Raw genomic sequence first — 24,061 nt, 5'->3', positions numbered from 1 at the left:
TAACTCCTTATCATTGGATAATATGCTCAAATTACAGTTTCTAGATTTAGACAGTAAACATTTATTTTTTCTTATGTAGTTAGTTATTTAGTTGTTTTACAACTTCTTTGCAACTTTTCCACACCACATCTTTACATTATAGTATCTCTATTTTTGGTTAAATTAACAGCCTATGTTTAATACCAGTTGGAAAATTTTATTAATGGAAGAGTCAAGTAACATATTTGCATTACAGAAATCTTTTTTGGCTCTCCTAGAATTAATAACACAACTTTTTTTTCATGTGGATAGTTTTCTATGTACCTGGTAAATGTTGAATGCTCCAAAAGATCTACCAACACCTCACAATAATCTTTACTAATGTTCAAGGACCTCAGATGGCTTGTTAGTTCTTTTGCTTCCTCTGAAACAGTTCCACCATATCAACACACACACACACACACACACACACACACACACACACACACACACACTCTTTTCTTACTTCTGCTCAAATTCGAGCTGGTTATTTTAAGCCTGGTGCAGAGCTATGATGTTGGGATTATATGATACCACTCTTTAGTGTTGGATTAACAGTTTCAGGTCTTATGTCTTCCACTTTCTTGATTTATTCCCTAATTTTGCTGAGGTACCCCCTCAAGTAGTTTTCTAAGAAAGAGGGTATCAGAAGTACATTTTTTTCAGTCACTGCTTATCTAAAATTCTTAATTCCACCCTCACAATTGGTATTTAGTTAGCATGGGCAGGATTCTAGGTTGAAATAATCTTCCCTTTGATATTTGAATGCGTTTTCCACCATCTTCTACCTTCTAGAGTTACCGTTGAGGAGTTCTATGTGTTCTGATGCTTCTTCCTTCAAAGTGTTAAGATTGTTCTCCTTATCCCTGGCTTCTGACCCTTTATGATGGCATGTCTTGGAAAGAACTACTTCATTTATTGTGCCCAGCACTACTTGGACCTTTTCTTCAATAGGATGCCTGTAAGCTTCAGAACGAGGAGTCTTCTTTATTATTATTTTTTTTATATTGTACACTCATGTTTTATGTTTTCAGAACTCTTATTCATTTAATGTTGGACCTCCTGAGTTTATCCTCTAACCTTCTTAATTTTTCTGGTTATTTTTCTCCTCTGTGTCTTTTTTTTGTTCTTTCTGAGAGATTTTCTTGATTTTATCTTCCAATCCTTCCACTGGATTTTAAAAATTATGATTATATTGTTGCTACATTTCTGGAGATGATTCTTACTGTTTGGTTCTAGGGTGTGGTGCTAGAAAGCAGATTGTAAGTTCTGTACTTTTGTGCTGGGTGATGCTATGGTTTGAATGTGTGCCCAAGAGTTCATATGTTGGGGAAACTTAATCCCCAATGAAACTGTGTTGAGAGATGGGACCTAAGAAGAGGTCATCAGGTCATGAGGGCTCTGCTCTTGTGAGTGAATTCATATTATTACCATAGGGGTGGGTTTGTTATCGCAGGAGTAAGTTCCTGATAGAAGAATGAGTTTGGCCTTCTCTCCCTCCACCCATCTTGTGCTTTCTTTGCCCTTCCACCTTTCTGCATGGGATAATGAGGCAAAATGTGGGGCAAGATGAAGACCACATGTGGGACCCTCAACCTTGGACTTTCCAGTTTCTAGAACTGTAAGAAATACATCTCTGTTCCTTATATGTACTTAGTCTTTAGCATTCTGTTACAGCAGCACAGAATGAACTAATACAGGTAGGTAGGAGGGCTCCTGGGCTGATACTCTGTATTCTAGTAGGGGCCTCTCAAATATCAGTATATGGAGGTATTTTTTTTCCCCCTCTAGACTGTGGGCTTCTCTAGAGAAGAATCTTGCAATTTCTTGCAGGGAGAAAGTTGGAGGCATTATGTATATCTGCCTGCAGCACTTTGGGAGAAACCATGGGAAGAGGTTGAGGCCTGCTTTCACATAATCCCACCTTTTCAGGCCCCCTCTGCTTTCTACTATATTTAGTGTCACTGAGTTAAAGGGCCTCAGATTCAGCTGCTACAGAGTACAAACTTCCCATCTCTGGAGTTTAGATGTTTGGAGAGAGGTGGTAGAGGTGGGGAAAGTAGAGATGTGATATGGATTAGACTGATTATTTAGGATAGGGAGAAATGGGGTGTTCCAAGTACTCTCTGTGAAGTCTTTACATTTCTGCACCCATATCTCCCAAAATATTGGTTTTACTTAAAATTGGTATTTCACTCCCCTCTCCACACAAGACATTTATGTTTTAACCTCTTCTTTACTAAGTCAGTTAAAACTCCTCCATCTTCTCTTTCTCTTTCAAAGTTTTGTTGGAGTTTTTTTCAGTTTTCTCTCTTCTGGTTTTTATTAGTTGATAGCTTTTTTAAGTACAATTTGTAGATATATAGAAAATTGTATTTTGTAGATGATGCCAAGCAGTTTTTCAAAATGATCGTTACGGGGTTTTTCTGTTTTGTTTTTTTGAGCCACTCTTTGTCTCCCAGGCTGGAGTATACTGGCGCAATCACAGCTCACTGTAGTCTCAAACTCTTGGGCTCTCGCAATCCTCTCACCTCAGCCTTCTGAGTAGCTGGGACTGCAGGCATGCACCACCACACCCAGCTAATTTTTACATTTTTTGTAGAGATTGGGTCTCACTTTGTTGTCTAGGCTAGTCTTGAACACCTGGGCTCAAGTGATCCTCTCTCCTTGTCCCTTCCAAAGTGCTAGGATTATAGGAGTGAGCCACTACACCTGACCTTATCTGCCTTTATGGTCATTTTGATGGGTTTGGGGGAAGAGCAGAGATGAATTTGAATGTAAAATCTCCATGCTTAGATATTTCAATCTACACATTTTAAAGATGAACAAAGAAGAAACCTAGAAAATCTGGCTAATACAAAATCATAGCTAAGGGTACAGTGGAATAGAGAAAAAAATAGGAAGTCCGACTTCTTGTCTAGTATCCAAATGAGGGCAAATTAAAACCCACCCAAGAGTAATAAAATGCCAAACGTAATTTAATCTTTCTTTATACATTCAAATGTTCCTTTGGGCTTTCATCAGGAACATCCATGATTACTGTACTGTACGTGAACATTTTTTGAAGCTATAGTGGACTTAGTTTATGTTCTAGAAATGGACTTTTCTTGGCCGGGCACGGTGGCTCAAGTCTGTAATCCCAGCACTTTGGGAGGCCAAGACGGGCGAATCACGAGGTCAGGAGATCGAGACCATCCTGGCTAACATGGTGAAACCCCGTCTCTACTAAAAAATACAAAAAATTAGCCAGGCGAGGTGGCGGGCACCTGTAGTCCCAGCTACTCGGGAGGCTGAGGCAGGAGAATGGCGTAAACCCAGGAGGCAGAGCTTGCAGTGAGCTGAGATCCGGCCACTGCACTCCAGTCTGAGCGACAGAGCGAGACTCCGTCTCAAAAAAAAAAAAAAAAAAAAAAGAAATGGACTTTTCTTAAGTGTCTTCTATTAGCACCATGGTTTCTTGACATTCATGGATGGTCAGCTTCTGCCTCCCTTTGGAGCATTGTTTAATAGAGTTTTTTCAATTAATGTGATACAGATTAGATCAGTTTAAAAAAACAGTATAATGATCTTTTCACCATTTCCTTAAGTTAGAAAGTACAGGATTTAAAAAAAGAAAAAACCCCCAAAAGATCAACTGATATAAGATATAACGGAATTTATTAAATATAACAAGAAACATTCCATGCACTGTGAAGGGTATGGAAACAGATAGGTGGAATTATTCAAAATCCTATTCAGAGCATTAAAAAGGCATTGGGCTACTTGTAGATGAGAAAAGATAATTATATTACCATGAGCATCCTGGAATTTATAACTGACATCAGTTTATCAGTGTTTCTCAGACTTCATTCTGAATAAACGTTATGAAGGGAAGTTCTTAAATGCAGATCTCTAATGCCCACCTCTAAAGATTCTGTTGGACCAGGGTGGGATCCTAGGCCTGCACTTTTAACAAGCATCCCCACTGATTTGTCTTCAGGCCAGCTGCAGTGCACTTTTAAATTGTAAATTTAGACAGATGATAATTCAAATAGTATTGCTTTCCCCTTCTTTCTCTCTTTCTTTTCACTAATTCTTATTTCCTCTTCCTTAAATAATCAATCACTTAAGAAAAATTCAATCAGCAAGGAGCCTCCACAGTCCTTACTATCTATTTGAAGAGGCAGGGCACAAAGACAGCAAGAAGTCATATTGAGTGTCAGGTGAATCTTGTGTCAGCTACTAACACAAAACGACAGGGGATACAGTGGTAACAGACGTAGGATTTTCACACATGAAAAGAGAATTAAGCTAAAACTTGGGCTATTAATTGGTAGGAAGACAGGGGACATTCTCCTAGATAAGGAACTGGCATGGGTGGAGGTCCTCACTTCCTTACTTGTGTATCTCAAAAGCACCTCCAACTCCATGTGGCTGATGCTGGACCCATGCTGTCTTTCTAGATCTGGACCTTCGTCACTCTTTCCTAACTCATTGATTATTATTACAATCCCTGCAGCCTCTCAAGCCGGGAGTTTATTTTATTTTTGTTTTTTAGGCCATGAATTGATATATCATTCTTTGCCCCACCCCTTGTCTCCAACCATATGAAATCCATTACTTCATTTGCCACTGTAACCTCTAAATATCTTTGTCTCCATGTCACCATATTCATCCAAACTAACATATTTCACCTGGATTTTTGCAGTACATGCTGATTGATCCTCAATTGCCCTTTCCCAGATATTTTCCTTACTTTCACCAGAACACTTCTCACAATATTCAAATTTGATCATTCCACCCTTTTAATTTAACAAATGTCTGAATAGTACTCACAGTATACCAGGCAGTGTTTGGGGAGCTTTACACATATTAACTAATTTAATATAAATCTCTTGATTAAAACTCTTTAGTGGCTTTCTATTGTCCTTACAAAACAGGGAAAAAATAATGTGGCTCACAAGGTCCTGCAAAGTCTGACTTCAAACAAACTCTTCTACCTCTTCCTGTACCACTGGGTCATGTGCGTTCTGTGTTCCACCATGTGATGTTTCAGCTCCTAGAATTCTCCCTGCCCCTATCATCATTTGAAATCTTCCTGGATACTAGTTCACTCCATTCACCACTTAGCTTCACCACCCTAGCTAGTCATGTTCATTTCTTATAAATATACTCATGGAACAATGACCTTCTCCTTCCAAGTTTTCTTTTTCATTGGCATAATTTTTTGATTCATTCATATCTGATCCACTAGACAGCAGTTTTCCTGAAAGCAGGTTCCAGGAAGGTTTTTGCTTGTGAGACTACCTTCGGTATATGTACGATGTATAGTAAAGAGTAGGGCACTCAAACTTTTTTTTTAGTGAATCAGTGAAGAGAGTTAGAATAAATGGAAAAATGACCAGGGACAGTTCTTGACTAATTTTCCTATACAGCAGGTTCCCAGCAACCTGATTTTAAATTATAGGTCCTTCAGAAAAATGTTGCAAACATCCACCTATCATTTTCTAAAATGATTTTCAGTGCCACCTTGACGGAGTTCTCTAATCAGTGTAGCAGCTGCCTATGTGGTAATTACAACTAGGGATCCTTTTGTAAATGCTTAACTGAACTGGAAACAACAGTGGAATCACGAATCTTGATCAAGTTGTCCAAGCCTTTCATTTCTGGCTTTCCTATAAGCAATTCTGATCCTTTTCTCAGTTGTGTTTGGGTCTTGCTTGGCTAGACCTCTGGTTGAAAAATTAGCGGCTCTTTCTCTCTCCTTTCCCCCCAAAACATGCTTTAGGACCAATCTTGTATATACAGGATGGGATTTATTGAGTTCTATATCAATAATTCGTAAATTGGAGAAAGACTAGCTGATGGTGGTGCTTGCACTTCTGTTGTATCAGACTAGGCCCCTCACCATGTGCCCCAGTTACAATCACTGTATTCCTGTCTTGGATCCTTGTACTTGCACCGCTGCCCTGATAATTTACCCTATTTTTCTGTGACTAGAGTCTTGTTTTATCACTTACTTTGCCCAGTTAGGCAGAAAGCTTACCTCTGCTCCCCAATCCAGTGAAGCCTCTCCAATGCAGTGAAACCTCTCTATGATCACCAATCCCTCCTAAAGCTTTTCAGTAATCTCATGGTTCACCTGAATTCCCTGGTCCTGTCTGCTCCAAGACTCCTGCGCTTTCCACCTGTTTCCCCATGGTATGGTCTTTTGTTGGAATCTAAATTCTGCCTGCCTTCCTCCACGTTCTCGGCAACTGAGGCTGGCTGCGAACCAGATCCTGCTTTTGCCCAGTCTCTATGCTACATAGCTCCCTGCTCCTTTTCCGATAGAGGTCGCGCATGTGGTATAGTTTGTGAGACTGGACAGGGCGTTCTGCCACCTGATATCAATAACATTCCATCATTTCCACATAGTGTGGCCTCCTTAGAGTTCTAAAGAATCTCATGTTAAAAACCAAGTGTCTCCAGGAAGAAACACACTTGTACCTTCACTGGAAAACATGCATGTTAGAAGGCAGAGGAGGGCACTGGGGAGGACCCATGGAATCACAGCATGGCCTATTCCACCTTCTCATGGTTATCTACTTGTTTCTCCTCTCATCCTCCTCATGCTGAGACCCAACCGATTACTTGGAGTTCCCTTAGATATGAATTGTAATTTCACACCTTCATATTTTTGGCTATGCTTTTTGTCTTTTCTATAACATTATTTTCTTATTCTGAAATTGGGTAAGTGTTATTTATTCTTCAGGCCTTATTTACATCTCATCTCTGATACGTGTTCCAAAAAATGTTTCCTTCAAGGAAAATATTTGCTTTTCATTATATTACTTATAACATCACTTTATACTTCTCTGTTTATGATTTTTTCTTTCTTGAATGTGAGCCCCTTGAGAAAATAAACTGCTTTATTAATCTTTGGATTTCTGGTTAAGAAATTCTAATTTTGTTTGTTTGATAGCATCACAGAAACTCTTACTTCAATTATCTTAATAAAACATTTAAAAGTATTTTCTGCTGTGAAATTTGCATTTGTAACTTTTTTGAGCTAACATGATACTTATGTTTTGTCCTTACGTAAAGAACATATAATATATCCTGAGCCACATAAAAAATTTTGAGTTAGTAATATTAAAAAAAACCCTCCAACTTACTCTGCAGGCATCATAAATTCCTTCCATATATCCGGCACAGAACATTCCAGATTTTATATCATTGCCATATACCTGTGGTTGCTTGCAGACATCATCACTTATGATTTTTACTCTGGCTTCTCGAAGTTCATTTTGGGATTCCCCTTAAGAAAAAATAAAGTTATTTTAGTATTTACAATCAGCATCTTTGGCTAGAGTGAAGTGAGCAGACTTTCCTAATATATTTTTCATAGTAAAATTGTCAATACAGAATGAGGTTAATATAAGCAGTTTCTAGAGAAAAGAATTTCTAGTTGAATCTGGCACATCAAATGATAATTATTGTCCAATCACATTTTTATAAAGATTTCTGAAAGCAAGTAAGCCATTTGGATTCTTTTTTCTGGAAAATTTAACCTTAAAAATAATCAGTTCGTATATTTCAGGAAGGCCTTTTATCTTTTTTAAAGCTTTTATTTGTGGGTTCCAGATTGTTCCCAGAAACTTTGCATGCCTAGATAGTTTTCTCCTTTGGCTTGATAAAATGCCTATAATACTCTGTACATTTATTTTATTATTTAAAGTTTATGATGAGCTTTCATAAATATAAAATATATGTGAAATATATATGTTATATATCATACATATATCTAAAAATGCATTAAATGGCAATGATTTCACTTCTAATGTATTACAAGTTGGTGGCTGCAGACTGTAAGCTAGATTCTGAGTTTTAGAAACCAGTATTTATGGCAGGCTACGTAGAAAACTAAGAATAGCACAAGCATTCAGGGATTCTTTATACCAAACCATATATTGTTTGGGAAACCATGACCTCACGGTTGGCAGAATTCTAAGATGGTCCCCAAGATTCCCGTGTGATTCCCCTCCTCCCACGTATGGGCAGGATCTGTGAATGTGATGAATGAGATTCTTGTGATTAGGTTATGTTATACAGCAAAGATGAGGGAGTTTTACAGATGCGATTAAGACGTCTAATGAGTTTGACTTTGAATTAACCAAATGGAGATTATCAAAGGTGGGCCTGACCTAATCTGCTGAGCCATTTCAAAAAGGGCGAGCCTTCCTGGAGTTCAGAGCCTCTTTCCTAAAGAGTTAAAGCAGCACGTTCTACAGATGTAAGTCATGGAATTCTGCGTTCTACAGATGCAAGTCATGGAATTCTGCCAGCAAACTTGAGCAAACCCTCAAAGGAGCCACAGATGTGACCACAACCCCAGCTGACATCTTGATTACAGTTTGGTGAGACCCTGAGAAGAGGAGTCAACTAAGCTGTGTCTGAATGTCTGACTCATTAGAATGTGAGATAAAAATAAATGAGTGCTGTTTTAAACTGTTTGTGATTATTTGTTACACAGTTATAAAAAACTAATACAAGAATACAATATATCAACAGCTATAGTCACCATGATGTATGAGATATCTCTTAAACTTATTCCTCCTATTTAACTGCAAGTATGAATTTGTTGGCCAGCATCTCCCCAACCCCTTCCCCTGTAAAGACCCCCAGCTTCTGGTTGCCTACTGATGATATATTATATTCTTGAGAAATGCTACGAGAGTAGATATTAAGTGTTCTTGCCACAAAAATGATAATTATGTAAAATAAGACATTTGTTAATTAGCTAGATTTAACACTCACAATGTACATATACTATACTTCAACATACCATGTTTTACATGGTAAGTACATGCAATTTTTTACATCAATTTAAAAAATAACTAAGTACATTTGAAAAAACCCTAATACAAACACCAGTTTCTTTAGAAGACCATTTCCAAGATTTATTTCTGAAGAAATGTTTGCAAACACATTTTTAAAAGTGCTCAGAAGATTTAAGTGTGTATCTCAGAAATATGCTAAGAGATTTTTCAAATTATTCTGTTATTTGAATACAATTGGTTTATATACATTATACACACACACACACACACATATATATATATATATTGCCTACTATTTCATCAATTAAAAACATTCATGGCCTGGCACGGTGGCTCACGCCTATAATCCCAGCACTTTGGGATCACAAGGTCAGGAGATCGAGACCATCCTGGCTAACACGGTGAAACCCCGTCTCTACTAAAACTACAAAAAAAAATTTAAGTGAGATACACACTTAAATTTTTTTTTGTAGTTTTAGTAGAGACGGGGTTTCACCGCCGGGCGTGGTGGCGGGTGCCTGTAGTCCCAGCTACTCCGGAGGCTGAGGCAGGAGAATGGCGTGAACCTGGGAGGTGGAGCTTGCAGTGAGCCAAGATCGCACCACAGCACTCCAGCCTGGGCAACAGAGTGAGACTCTGTCAAAAATAAAAAAAAAAATAAATAAATAAAAATAAATAAATAAATAAATAAATAAATAAACTCATGTCCGATGCTGAGAAGAGTAAAGTAAAACTAACAATCTATATATTGTAAGTAGGTGACAGTGCAAATCCACAACTTCTTCAGCAAACCAGTTGGTAAAATGTATTTCAAGTCATGAAAAGCATAGCCCATAAATTCTGGACATCCCGGAACTATATCTCATCTTCTATAAAAATACTTCTTGCAAAATATTGATTTTATCAAACAACCAGCTTTTTATTTATTAACTTTCTCTATTTTTTAATTTTTAATTTTATTCATTTCTATTCTTATCCTTATTTCCTTCCTTATGTTTGTTTTAGGTTTATTTTTTTCTTTTTCTAGTTTCTTGAAGTGACAACTTAGTTATTGATTTGATATCTTTCCTTATAATATGCATTTTCTATAAATTTCCCTTTGTACACTATTTTAGCTGCATCTGGCATATATTTATATATTTTTGTTTTCATTTAGTTCTATGTGTTTTTACAAATTTCTTTGAGGTTTTCCCTTTATTTACACATATTTTTAATTGGTAAGCATTTGGGGATTTTTATATTATCTTTCTGTTACTGATGTTTAGTTAGATTCTATTATGATCAGAGAATATACTTTGTATGAGTTCAATTTTAAAAAACTTCTTAAGGTTTGCTTTACAGACTTGAATATGGCTTCTCTTGGTGAGTAACGAATGGGTGTTTTAATCTATTAATGTACTTAATAGATTAAGAATGATAGGATAATTTATTTAATAGATTAAAAGCACCTGTGGGTCACTCACCAAGCGAGGCCATATTCAAGCAGGGTGGAGTGCTCTATAAGTGTCAGATTCTGCTGCCATTCACAAAGCATTATGACAGGTATTTTTCTGTGTCAATCTCAAACTCCTGAAAGACAATGATTTTTCCCACCAAGACAAAGGGGATTTGTGATGTCTTTTTCCCATGACTGTGAAGCAGAGAATGCAAGCTCTATCTTCAGAGAAAATCTATCCAAGAGAGTGCAGACCTAGGGAGGTGTCAAGTTTACAGCAGCACTAATCTACTGGAATTAATAAACTATAGGTAATATTTTCTGTGATTGGTAATAGAACCTTAAAGAAAGCAATGCATGTCTCAGTCTGTATAAGATGGAAAAAAAAAAAAAAACCACATGGAACATCTGGAGAAAATCTAGAGACCCTAAAAGCTATTCCTGCCTATGTGAGTGAAAGATTATTCCTAGTTCCTTAATGGGAGACTGACAATCAAAAGCTTATTCTTTATAATTTCTTGCATATAAATAAATTGTATAGAATCCTGCAAATAGATGTAGTCATTCTCAGAAAGCCCTTTTGCATTTTCTCAAGCCCACTGTTAAAGAAACTCTCTAGCTGTTGTTATACATATGTACCTGGACCACATGGTAGAATCCAGAGCACGTCTCACTAAGATTGCCTAAAAAATTCAATAACTAAATCATCATTATTTCTTACGAGACTAAGTTTAGTATATCAAGTTGAATCCTTTTAGAGAGGGCAAATAATTTGACAATTTATCTCTACACGATTCTTATTCACCATCACACTTAAATTAGCCTCTTCAGTACTGAGGCAAATTTTGCAACATAGGCATAAAGAATATTTGAGTTAGCCACTCAATCTGAGTTCTCCTAGACACAGCTGGAACAATAGAAATTAATGTGAATTCTGGCAAAGAAAAGAAGTAAATGTTCCTTTCTGTGTATTTTTTCTTGGTTGAGGATGATGTAAGTGTTGAGGTGTTGTTAGCCACCTCTGACACTAGGTGAAGCTAGCATCCCTCTGAATGAAGCCAACACAGAGAAAAGCAGGGGCAAAAAATTCAGATTCAGAGACGCAGAGCCAGATGACATCATATAAACTCCTGTGTCTGAAGTGACACTTATTATGCTTTTTTGACTTCTAAATTACATGAGCCAAATTTGTTGAAGTTTTTGTTTCTTGGTTTTTTATTCTGCACCGGTTAATGTGAATTGAATTTCTGTCACTTGCAAACTGAGAACCTTAACTAATCCAATCAGACTGTGTGGAAATGTCTGTCAGTACAATATTGATGGAGATGAAATCACATTGCCCTAGACAGGGCTTAATGCTCTGTTAGCTATCCTGAGATACCCACCACCATAATAAAGTGCTCCAAATCCTGTGATGTAGACAGTTGAATTTGGTTGGAAGGATGCAGAGGCTTCTGGCAAACATATCCGGCGTATGTCATCTGAAAAAGTGACTCTGTAAGAGACCTGCACGACAGCAATGTCGTACTCTCTTGCTGCGGAGTGATAGTTCTCATGGACAATAAATCTTTTGACATTTCTTTTCATTAAGGGAGGGTTGATTTTTGTTCCAAAACTAACAGTCCATTGATGTGGATTTTTATACCTGGAAAAGGTTAGAAATTAACAGAATATATATAAGCTGCCCAAAGTATATGAACTACATTAATTGCATTTAGGCTATTATAAGAGAAATACAATCCTGAGAATACTTGGCTGTGGTTATAGTTTTCTTTGATCATCTAAATATAATCTATTGCTAATGTTTTGAAAGATAAAACATATATAAACACCATATTAGAACTGATATTTAATACAAAGCTATTGAATTTTGGAATTGTAATACACATAAAATATCATTCATTTATCCCTTCCACAAATATTTACTGAGCATCTATGTGCTGAGCCTTATCTGAATTACTGGAGATAAAGTGATGAACAAGACCTAAGGTGCCTGCTCACAGCAGTATAAGATTCTAGAGAAGGAAAAGGATCAAAACAAGCAACCAAGTGGATAAATAACCTTAAACATTGATAAAGGCTATGAACAAAATACAATAGGGTAATGGAATAGAGTACTAACAGGTCATTATGACTATTTTAAGAACGCATTTGGGCTAAGACATAGTAAATGAGGGTCAGTGTGAGGAGATGAGGGAAACAAATTCCCAGGCAAAAATCCCAAGGTCTTGCATTGAATGGGCTGCAGTCAGAACACAAGGGAAAGAACGGTTGGGGGTGAGCTTGGAGAGGTAAGCAGGGACTAGATTTTAGAGAGTTTCATAGGTCACGATAAAGTGCTTACATTTTATTCAAGTGATACGGGAATCTACTGGATAATTAAGACAGAGAATAATGTAGTCTCATTTACATTTTTAAAAATCATGTTGGTTCTTTCTGGAGAATAGATTCTTGAAGGTCAAGAATGGATGTGGTAAAGTCTATTAGATGACTGCATAGTCCTTTGAGAGATGATCAAATGTGGTAAATGTGGTTGACTTCTAGCTTGTGGGCTTGGACAGTGGGTAGATTGTGGTACATACAAGGATCAGAAAAATCATTTAGTAGCAATGGAAGATGATCTAGTAAAGACTGTGCTTTATACTTAAGGAAAATAAAGCCTGGATAGGTTAAACTATTTGATTCACATCACATGTCTGCCTGCCTCTGTCTGCTCTTCCCTTTATAAAACACTGTCTCCCACCAATTTATATTATTTGTATTTTTCAGAAGACTTCCTGCTTTATTTTATTATATGTGACACTAGCTACACATCTGTCTTGGTGTATTTAGTTATTGGAAGCGTATTTTAAGGAAGACACTGACAAAGTCTCGAATGTTCAGAGAATAAGAACCAATGTAGTAGGGCATCTGGAAGTTGGTTCTGCAAAAAGGAGGTAAATACATATACATATTTTTTTCACACACATATATATGCATATATATGTACATATATACATTTTTAGAAATTCAGGGTTACATGTGCAGGTTTGTTACACAGATAAACTTGTGTCATGGGGTTTTGTTGTACATATTATTTCATCACCCAGGTAATAAGCCTAGTACCCATTAGTTATTTTTCCTGATCCTCTCCCTTTAGCACTCTTCAGTATAGCAAAGACATGGAATCAACCTAAATGCCCATTAGTGATAGACTGGATGAAGAAAACGTGGTATACATATACCATGGAATGCTATGCAGCCATAAAAAGAACAAAATCATGTCCTTTGCAAGGACGTGGATAGGGCTGGAGGTCATTATCCTTAGCAAACTAAAGCACACAGTAATGATATTTATTTTCACTCATGGTTTGGATATTCTCACTCATTTTATGTTTGGTCTAAAAAAGAGAAACTAAAGAATAGCTGTTACACGAATGAAGAGATAAAATTGGTTCCTGTTGTTCCAGATGAAAAAAACAAAAACAAAAACAAATACTGACGGTGGAACTTAATAGAGTGCAGATTTGGTGTTCAATGCTATAAAGATATTTGCAAAAATAGAACTATCTAGCACAAAAATGGCTAACTTTGGCAAAGTAAATTTCCCGTTACTTTGAAAAACCAGACACCAGCATAGGGGATTTCTGGCTTTCTAATATATCAGCTTACTGAGCTCTTACAGCTTTCAAACATTAAGAATTTATGTAGACTCTTTTAAAAAATAGATTACTATTTTTTAAGATGGGGACTTGCATTGTCACCCAGGCTGGAGTGCAGTGGTGCAATCATAGCTTGCTGTAGCCTCAAACTCCTGGGCTTAAGGGATCCTCCTGCCTTAGCCTCCCAAGAAGCTGGGATGATAGGCATGCACCACCATTCCCAATGGGGTTTCACTATCTTGCCCAGGCTGGTCTTGAACTCCTGAGCTCAAGTGGTCCTCTCGCCTCGGACTCCCAAAATTCTGGGATTACAGGCATGAGCCACCATGCCCAGCCTAGATTCTTAATATATATTTTCTTCAGAATATTAAGAGTCTCTATAAAGATTTATGCTCTTAGGCAGATAAAATTTATTATAGTAACAAAAGTTAGAATTTTACAGGTCAAAAAGAATGTGAAAAGATCTAGTCTATCTATTACCTAATATACTAAGGTTCAATAATTTGCCCAGCTCTCCAACTGCCTGGGACATATTTTTCCCACTAAATTCTGCTGCCACCTACTATATAGAGATACTTGAGAAGTCTTTGTTATTACCATAATAATTGGTAATGAAGAAGAAAGGCAGTACAGTTAATCTACTTAGAAAAAAATCTAAAATTTTAAATGTAATAGTGATAAAAATGACTGGTTATTATCTTGAAAAGTAAAATTAAAAGTTATAAAAAGTCATTTTATCTTATAAATGACTTTATAATTTAATATACATTAATAAAATGTGTGCATTCAGAAACAATTATATGATAGCACAATTTGCTATTCTTCACTTCAGCTTTGTGTTTTGTGGCACTATTGTGAAGAGGTGCTCTATTATGAGAAGGTCACATTGAGTAGCCCAAGGGCCTTTCTGAATCCTTTGATACTCCAGGAATCTCTTTTGAACTGCCTGTCTTTATCATGCTAGCAAGCTCTCATTTTGGTTGTAAACTGTTCTAATTCCACAGATCTCCATGTGTCAATGCTCTACATTTGATCTGCTGTTCTGGTTCTCCATCATTACAGTTACCAACTTCCTGCATTTATTGAAAATTTCCATTTTACTTTGGAATTAGTTTGATTTTTTACGATGAGTAGGAGACTGGCCCAAGTGTTTGGCAGAAACAGACACTAGTTTTAAGTGGAGAGCATTGTTTCACAAAAGATTAATGGTGTATGTTATTAGTGAATATTTTGTGTTAGGATGTCACAAAATAGTTCTGATTCCTTACACAGTTTCCTTATTAAAAACTTTGAGGAAATGATTGATGAATACTAGGATAATGACTGTTACTTCCTTTATTCCCATCAAATTTCTGATTAAGTATGCAAGTGTAACATTATTTTAGAGAAGAACATGAAATAACTTTTTCTTACTTTACTTCAGTAATATTTGGGACATTAATTGTTACCAAGAATATGACAAAACTCAGGGCTTTTTAGCAGAAGTGGGTTCTAACTTAAGGTCAATAACTTACCTCTGGAAGCAGTGTGCTGCAGTGACAAGCCATGTATTACTAATTAAGGTGGCCCCACACTGATGGATGTTATCATGCTGAAGGGAAGCTTGCCAAGGCCAGGCCGCCTTGGGTGCAATGACTCCAGATGCTATTCTGTTGACGTGCAGTGGAACAACTCGTTTACCACAACCTGAAAAAGATGAGATCATTAAGTTATAAGAAACATCTTGTAATTACAAGAAATGACCCCATTCTTACTTGCCTGAAGACATTTTTCTATACTACTCCTCCTCACCCTACCTGTCACTGGATTCATGGCCTCTTCTCTCTCACATTTCAGAGTTCACTTTCTCACTCTGTGAGACCAGGTTAGCTGACTCTCTGATGGACTCTCATAGCACCATGCACTTCCTCTGCCATAGCATTTATCACACTATTTTCATACTGCCTGATTTATTTATATCTTTCTCTACTTTGAAATTCTAATTTTAGAGCAGGGATCATGTTTTATTCACAATGGTACCACCAACTCCTGGTCTAATTTCTGGCACTTGGTAGATGTTAAAAGATGCTTGTTGAATGAATAAATACATGAATAAAAATACTTAGGGTGTTTGCAAGGCACAGAGGCAAATGCATGAACATCACTGCTCAAATTCATCACTATTTTTGTAAAATCTTTCGAAATATAGGCCACAGTGATTTGAAGTGATTTAATGAAGCCACTGTTAGCGATTAAGATGAATATATTAAGCATATTTCTTTTCTTCTTCTTTTTTTTTTTTTTTTTTTTTGAGGTGGAGTCTCATTCTATCACCAAGGTTGGAGTGCAGTGCTGCGATCTCGGCTCACTGCAACCTCTGCCTCCCGGGTTCAAGCAATTCTCCTGCCTCAGCCTCCCAAGTAGCTGGGACTATAGGCGCCTGCCACCACACCTGGCTAATTTTTGTATTTTTAGTAGAGATAGGGTTTCTTCTCCATGTTGGTCAGGCTGGTCTTGAACTCCTGACCTCAGCATATTTCATAGATAACTTGTCAGTCACAAACAATGGGTTTTATCTCCTCCCTATTAATTACTTTCTCATTATTTTATTTTGTAGCAGAAAGTACATTTTATGGAATTTTTAAAAATTAGAAAAACAAGTCCAGTATTCCCAATCAGAAATATATACTTTCTTCAAATTGCCCCAAAAGGTTACCATGGCAATTTTTTTCTTGAACATGACTAAAAGATCAGTCCACGAGTTAGAAAAAAAAAGTATTTAAATCTATTGTACAAATAGTTATTATCTCTCAAAGAAAATTTGGAGCACAGATGGGCAAATATGAGCAAATGTTTGAAAATGTCCTTTCTGATGTGAAAATTACTTGTTTATATAAGCTAACTCGACTTACTTGCTTGGACAGTTAACTCCCCTGTTGATGAGCTCATTGCTGAAAAACAAGACAAAACAAATAGTGATAATTTGATATTTTCCTGGTTGGTCTCAATGACCAGGAATAATCAGAGGATATTGACCATACATGGATTCTAGACAGTTGAACATACAGATTAATTAGGAAAATGGCTATCTGATACAGTATCTGTGCACAGTTTTTGTAGAGACTTATAGGCAGCCTCTAATTAGGTGGATACTATCACAAGCAACGGGTGAGTAAGGCACAAATAGTGGATGACTACAGCCCACAAATAGTTTGTATTAATAGAGAACTATGGTTTTCCAGCAGTTCAGGGTAAAGCTTCTTTGTATTCCACTTCAGAAGATGGGTAAATGGGACAGAGGAAACAGGTTATATTAGTTCATTTTCACACTGCTGATAAAGACATATCTGAGACTGGGTAATTTATAAAGGAAAAGAGATTTAATGGGCTCAGAGTTCCATGTGACTGGGGAGGCCTCACAATCATGGAGGAAGGCAAAAGTCATGTCTTACATGGTGGCAGGCAAGTCAGAGAATGTGAGCCAAGTGAAAGGGGAAGCCTCTTAAAAAACCAGCAGATCTCATTCAGTACCATAGAACAGTATGGGGGAAACTGCACCCATGATTTAATTTATCTCCCACCAGGTGCCTCTCACAACATGTGGGAATTATGGGGGCTACAATTTGAGATGAGATTTCGGTGGGACACAGCCAAACCATATTGCAGGTAGACTGTCTTACAGGCCTCAAACTCAGCCTCAGCCAGAACAGATCTGCTTTTTCTCTTTTATTTACTTCGAATTTCACATAAACCTTTCTTTCTTTCTTTTTTTTTTTTTTTTTTGGTTAAAGGGTTTAGGATGAAAAAACCTTGAAGACTCTCGCATAAATGATATTTTAAATGCTTTTTAAACACAGTTCCTAAATACTAAAATTGCTTTTTTAAAACAATAAACTGTTAGGTATTTCTTATCCGAATATTGGTAAAGGCTAGTTATTGGACACAATCCAAGATTAAATTCTGTCAACTTCCAAAAAAGTGAGGAATTTGACTAAGGAAACACAAATATTTAACTTGTATACATGTATCAAAACACCATGTTGTATACAGTAAATACATACAATTTTTATTTCTTAATTATATCTTACTAAAGCTGGGGAAAAATAAAGTTGGTGGAAGTTTTCATGAAAATTGTGATGATTTTCAAGTTAAAATGACTTAGCTTACTAAGCAGATGAGAATAAACTGTTTTACTTTTTCCTACCAGTGCCATGTTTCTCAGACACATTCTCAGTATTCTATTCCCCATTATACAAAATAAGATTGTTTCATTTTATTAACTTTCTACAAATTCCACTGGGGAAACTAGTGATGATAAACTCTACAAAGTGGGTGCTTTTGAAAATATCCAATTCAAGTATACCCTTAAAGGCACCCCAAATCATTGTATGGTGAAGAATCAATTGCTTAGGACCATCAATTGCCCAAGACCATCAATTGCTCTTGGTGCTTACTCTATGGAAGGAATTCAGTTTACCATCAAATGTAGTTTAAGGCAGTAAATTTATTTCGTTTTTAATAAAACTATATATTTTGTCCTTAGTAATGCAATAAAGTGGAAAATAGCATAAAGTTAGAACTCTTCAGTTAAAACTTTGTCAACTTAGCCTGAGTAGGATGCAAGTTATCCATTTCCAGGAATGATACCAGGGTAAGTAGTAATGGTGGTGAGTATAACCAGATTTTTAGGTAGAATGATTACACCTGGAAACAAACTGTCAATATACAAGTAACTAGTTTCTAATTTTGACCAGAGATTTTTACTTTCCAGGTACGGAAATGGAAATAAACATTAACACTTTAGTTTTGAAAGCGACCACCTCCTAACAAGGTTCGGAGTGGGAGAAAGCTAGTTAATATTCAGGGCTCTACAGGCTACAAGTATCATGAAGCAAAGTCATCTGACACGTAGGCAGTGAGCTGCTTGACTACAGTCTTGGCGTTTGCAATGCAAAGAAGTTGATTTTAGCTTTGCTTTGTCACACTGTGCCTCCTGAAGGACCCACACCACAGTTTTTTTGTCAAAACAAAATACAGATTCTTGACAAATTATAAATAAATCTTGGGCTACAGGGTTATTTCTAGACTTAATCTAGAATCTCTACAGTTTTCTGTTTATTGGTAGTCGAAAAATTATGTGTTCCCAGGAAGCAATGTTTTTGTCTATAAAAATTGCCTTAAAGATTCTCCTGAGCTGTCCACTGAATGTGCCTTTTTCTTTTTTTTTTGAGACGGAGTCTCGCTCTGTCACCCAGGCTGGAGTGCAGTCGCCGGATCTCAGCTCACTGCAAGCTCCGCCTCCCGGGTTTACACCATTCTCCTGCCTCAGCCTCCCGAGTAGCTGGGACTACAGGCGCCCGCCACCTCGCCGGGCTAGTTTTTTGTATTATTTTTTTTAGTAGAGACGGGGTTTCACCGTGTTATCCAGGATAGTCTCGATCTCCTGACCTCGTGATCCGCCCGTCTCGGCCTCCCAAAGTGCTGGGATTACAGGCTTGAGCCACCGCGCCCGGCCGAATGTGCCTTTCTTAAGTGCTAGTGATGGCAGCTACAGGCTGTCTGGAGCAGTGGCAGCAAGAGCGGACGCGGGAGCAGCAGTGACGGTGGTGGGTCCCCTGTGACCCACATCCCTGAGGCAGCCGACTGTGCCGCCCCCAACCTCATGTGACCAGGCAGGACCCGCTCCCAGGCCTGGAGCCTCTCCTACTCCGGAACCTGGCCCAACGTTGCCATTCTCGACCATGGCCACTGCAGGGTGGGTGTGAGGAGAAAGTTCATGGAGCCCATCCCTGGGAGCCCCCCAGAGCCTGCCATCCTGGAAGCTACTGCAATGGGACTGGGCCAAATTGCCCACTGGTCTGGGAGCAGCGAGGTCAGGCACGAAGGGGTGGGCAGAGAGGTGCCGGAGGCAGAACTGGGCCCTTGCAGTTGGAGAGGTAGGTGACTAGGAGATCGTGGGACTACCTGCCTGCATAGAGGAGCTAGACCACTCTAGGGCCTACTGTCTGCTGAAAGCTGAACACTCAGTGGGACAACTTGCCTGCAGAGAGAAGCTTCTAACTCCAGGGCCTCCTCTCTGCTAGGAGCTGAACACTTGCTTGGACTCCCTGGCTACGAAGAGGAGCTGCCCACTGTGGGTCTCCTGTGAGCCATTCTCTTGCTCAGTAAACTTCTTTCTCGTCTTGCTCACCCTCCACTTGTCTGCCTACCTCATTCTTCTTGGTCTCAGGACAAGAACTCAGGACCTGCCAAATAGCAAGACTAAAAGAGCTGTAACACAAACAGGAATGAAACATACCCCTTGCTGGCCACATTGTAGGCAAAAAGAGATAAAAGCTGCAGCCTTTTAGGGATCCCAGACCTGGGAGCTCCCCAAGCCAGGGCTGTGACTCCCTCTTTGGGACCCTGCGGTTCCTGTCATCTTCAAGCTTCCTGGGTGCCACCACATTCCCAGGTGCCAGCCAGAGAAGCCGCTTGCAGTGAGCTTTGTCCAGCCACAGCCTCACAGAGAGCCAGCACACCTGTGCCAGCACCTGGAGCTGCCCATCATGCTGCAGCCAGTGTGCCTGGCTGTGGGCAGTGACCAGACCCCGTGCTCACTCACACAACCCTCACAGCTCCATGCCTGGGTTGGCCTTGGTGGGCATGGGATCCAGGCGGGTAGCAGGAGGTGGGCAGTCTACCAGGTCAAGTGGGCAGAATGAGCCCAGTGGGCCAGAGCAAAACCTGAGCAAAGGCACCAACCTCTGGCCACAGAGGTTTCTGGCCAGAAAAGCAACACCCCCTAGGATCCCATATCACTAATAAACACTATTCTTTTTACATTTAAAAATTCTGAAACTTTCAAGGATCTATCTGCTACTAGTCAATCACTCAAATTAATTATTTCAGGTTTCCAAAGCATGTGCACAACGTAATAGCTTTCTCAGTAGTAACAGCCCCTTTATTCCACATTGTGTTTTCTATTTCCTTGTATATTCTTATAATCTCTCTGTGATTTCAGGAAGAACAAACATTATCATTGGAATTTTACAGATGAGAAAATAAAGACAAAGGCATGAGTCAATTATTTGGGTGGTTCTGTAGTAACTTAGTGGAGTCAGAATTGGTCAGGTAACTCTCTCCCTTTTTTTTTTTTTTTTTTTTTTGGAGATGGAGTCTTACTTTGTCACGCCCAGGCTTGAGTGCAGTGGCGCAATCTTGGCTCACTGCAACCTCCGCCTCCTGGGTTCAAATGATTCTTCCCCCTCAGTCTCCCAAGCAGCTGGGATTACAGGCGCCCGCCACCAGGCCTGACTAATTTCTGGTATTTTTAGGAGAGACAGGGTTTCACCATATTGGCCAGGCTGGTCTTGAACTCCCGACCTCAAGTGATCCACCTGCCTCGGCCTCCCAAAGTGCTGGGATTACAGGCGTGAGCCACCGCGCCCAGCCTCAGGTAACTCTCAAATCAGTTTCTCCATTAGCATATTCTGCCTTTTAATTTAGTACAATTATTAAAATAAGCTGAAGTTCAGAAGCTGAGCCTATAAAAAACAAAAAGACCAGGTAGTCAATGAACAATTTATGCTTCACTCTGGTTTCAGATAGTTCAGGCTTTTACATTCCTGACAAATTAACTATTTATTGGAAATTACACAGAATGCATCATGTAAGTTATCAGAATGGCCATTGTTTTACAATTTCTATTCATTTGCTTCCCCATCTAACAAAGAAGATGGATTAAGCACTTGTCAGGTTGCTCCCTTCTGGCTGGGAGAGGTCCTCAGCTTTATTCCCTAAGTAGCTGACTCGTTGTCACATCAGCAAACATCTGCCCATTCCATTACCTCACATTTTTTACTTCCTTATTTGGTTTCCTCTTGAAGAGTCAGCTAGACCCTTACAAGGGTAGAGTGTCCTGTTTCATGTCTGATAAAAATCGCTTGCCCTGAATCTCTTCTGTAACTCTCTTAGGTCTAGTATCCATTGAAATTTGTAGGGGAAATCTGTACTTGTCTGCTGGAAGAAGATGCTGTGAAAACAGCTTAGTGGACGAGGGTAAACAAGTTTCTCTCTAGCTGGCTGCCTTAGAATCTTTAATATGGTACCATAAGGAAGAGTTTCCGAGAAATGAATATCATAGCCAGAATTTTTAAGATGTGTTTGACTATAGAAACCTTTTTTAATTGGAGCCTTTTAAGAAATTAGAGATTTAAATTTGATTCTTAGCTCCTTTTAATTACTGAATTCCTCAACCCTTTTTGCGTGAATTTCACATCTATAAGGGTGAATTTGCATATGTCACTGGAATATAAAAAGAAATTAGTTACTTCTGGTAAAGGCAATAAAGATAGACCTTGATAAAGGTTCGTTCTCCTTAATTGAGGGAAGTGATAATGGTATAATGGGCTAAGGGTGAACAACAAAAAAAAGAGAAAAGTGGAACAATGTACACATAGTTTCAGTGATGTTTTCCTAGACTGTGATTTTTTAAAGCATTAATGGTAAAATAACTCTAACAGCTTCAATGTTGGCTTGCCATTTTCCCAAATGCCCATAGTAAAAAAAGCTAACAAAAATTTTATGTCACCATATATAGAAACTATCAATAAAAGTATGTCAACAAATGAATTTGTGTTTTAGGAAGGTCCCACCCAGAAAAACAATTATTGCCAAACCCTTAGTATTTTCACTTGCTTAGTCACGGAGGCAGTGCCTAGCTGAGATTAGCCCTCTGTTGTAAATCCTTGCCTTTATTTTGGGATGAGTGCCAATCAGTTACTGTTGGGAAAACCACTGGATGACTAACTTCAGATGTGCTTACATTAGAGACTAATACACCTTGAAATGTCACATCTTTAACTTGAATTTTTTCATCTGAATTCTAGCTATTATTTGGAATGGAAATAATGACAAATAAATTTGAGATTAGTCAAAATATGAACCTAATAGAGAACTTCATATCACACAGAAGGGGACCTCCTTACCATTAACTTGAACTGATGAGGCATTTATTGGCAAGGCTCTTAAATTCCTCATCTTCTGATTTAAGAAGTTTTGAATTTTCTTCTCTCTTACTGCCCTTTGCTCGGTAGAGGGGAACTGGAACACCATTATGACATCTGCTTTCACACCATCTTCCTCTGGACTATGCCACACAAAAGAAAGGTACATTTTCAAAGACTACACCTAGAATTGTCCTTCAGCGTTTCCTGTATCTTCCTCCCTTGAATGATCCCTCACTTGCTGAGAGTGTCAAGTGCTGATTGTCTCATGTCATTCTGACCCAAGGTCATTTAATATGTTCCCTCTTCTAGCTTTCATTACGTTTTCAGTGCATTTCCCCCAATTAATTTGAAGGATTGTTACAGAAGCTAGGAATGACAGACGTAAAAAATCATCATCAAAATTATAAGCTTTGAGAGTGTAGAAGAAACCTTCGTGTTTTCTTAGGCTAATCAACTGTGTATTTGATACCTGTATCACTTCTACAGGGTCCATGACAAATGGCCCTCTAATGACAGTGCAATAATTAAAAAGATAGTAAGTTTAATTTTCTAAAGAGGCTTGTTTCTCTTTGGTCAGCTCTGAGTTCATCGTTTTGAGTTGAAATATGTCTCCCTATATCTCCCATTCCATAAGGCCTAGGTCCACCAGTTGGAACAAACATAAAATAATTTCCTCCTCTAGCCCAAATATTTGAAGACAATATTGTGGTCCCTGAGTCTTCTCCAAATTAAACATGCCCAATTTCTTGAACTTTTATAATATAAACAGATTCAAGTTCTGTTACCTGAGGAACTAAACTTTTAAATACTCTTAAAATAGGAAAACCAATTACAGTTAAAAGAAAAACCCTGAAACTAATATATATTGATCTGTTATCTCTCCTATTGTTTTTAAACAAACAAACAAACAAACAAAAAAAAAAACTGTGAAAAACACTAGAGGCCCATCTCCCTGAATCTTTTTTGGCTAAAAGGAAATTCTGAGACAATTTATGTAATTTTGTTCATTTAGGCTCTGGAAATATAAAGATCTAAATAACTAGAATTTTATATCAAATTGGCAAACAGATGACTAATTTTACTTCTTAAATCTGAGGAATTAACATTTTTACCAAGTATTATACAGTGATGATGGCTACCATCCAAAGGACTTCACGAGAGTATGATAATGTTGCTACAATAATATGGTAAATGAGA

General features: G+C 38.1%; 1 protein-coding gene across 2 annotated transcripts in view; it reads right to left on the bottom strand.

The window, feature by feature from the left end:
• Positions 1 to 24,061, bottom strand: part of TMPRSS11A (transmembrane serine protease 11A) — a 64,730-nt gene that overhangs the window by 2,707 nt on the left and 37,962 nt on the right. For both annotated transcript variants that reach the window (XM_028848176.2, XM_028848177.2), the window contains exons 5-9: positions 22,844 to 23,004; positions 16,787 to 16,825; positions 15,410 to 15,581; positions 11,640 to 11,899; positions 7,155 to 7,297 (exon numbers count right to left, since the gene is read on the bottom strand). In XM_028848176.2, the coding sequence (XP_028704009.2) occupies positions 7,155 to 7,297; positions 11,640 to 11,899; positions 15,410 to 15,581; positions 16,787 to 16,825; positions 22,844 to 23,004 (775 nt within the window). The remainder of the gene's footprint in view (positions 1 to 7,154; positions 7,298 to 11,639; positions 11,900 to 15,409; positions 15,582 to 16,786; positions 16,826 to 22,843; positions 23,005 to 24,061) is intronic.

Source organism: Macaca mulatta, chromosome 5, assembly GCF_049350105.2.
Source record: "Macaca mulatta isolate MMU2019108-1 chromosome 5, T2T-MMU8v2.0, whole genome shotgun sequence".
Taxonomy (NCBI): domain Eukaryota; kingdom Metazoa; phylum Chordata; class Mammalia; order Primates; family Cercopithecidae; genus Macaca; species Macaca mulatta.
This window is presented reverse-complemented; position numbering and strand designations above follow the sequence as displayed.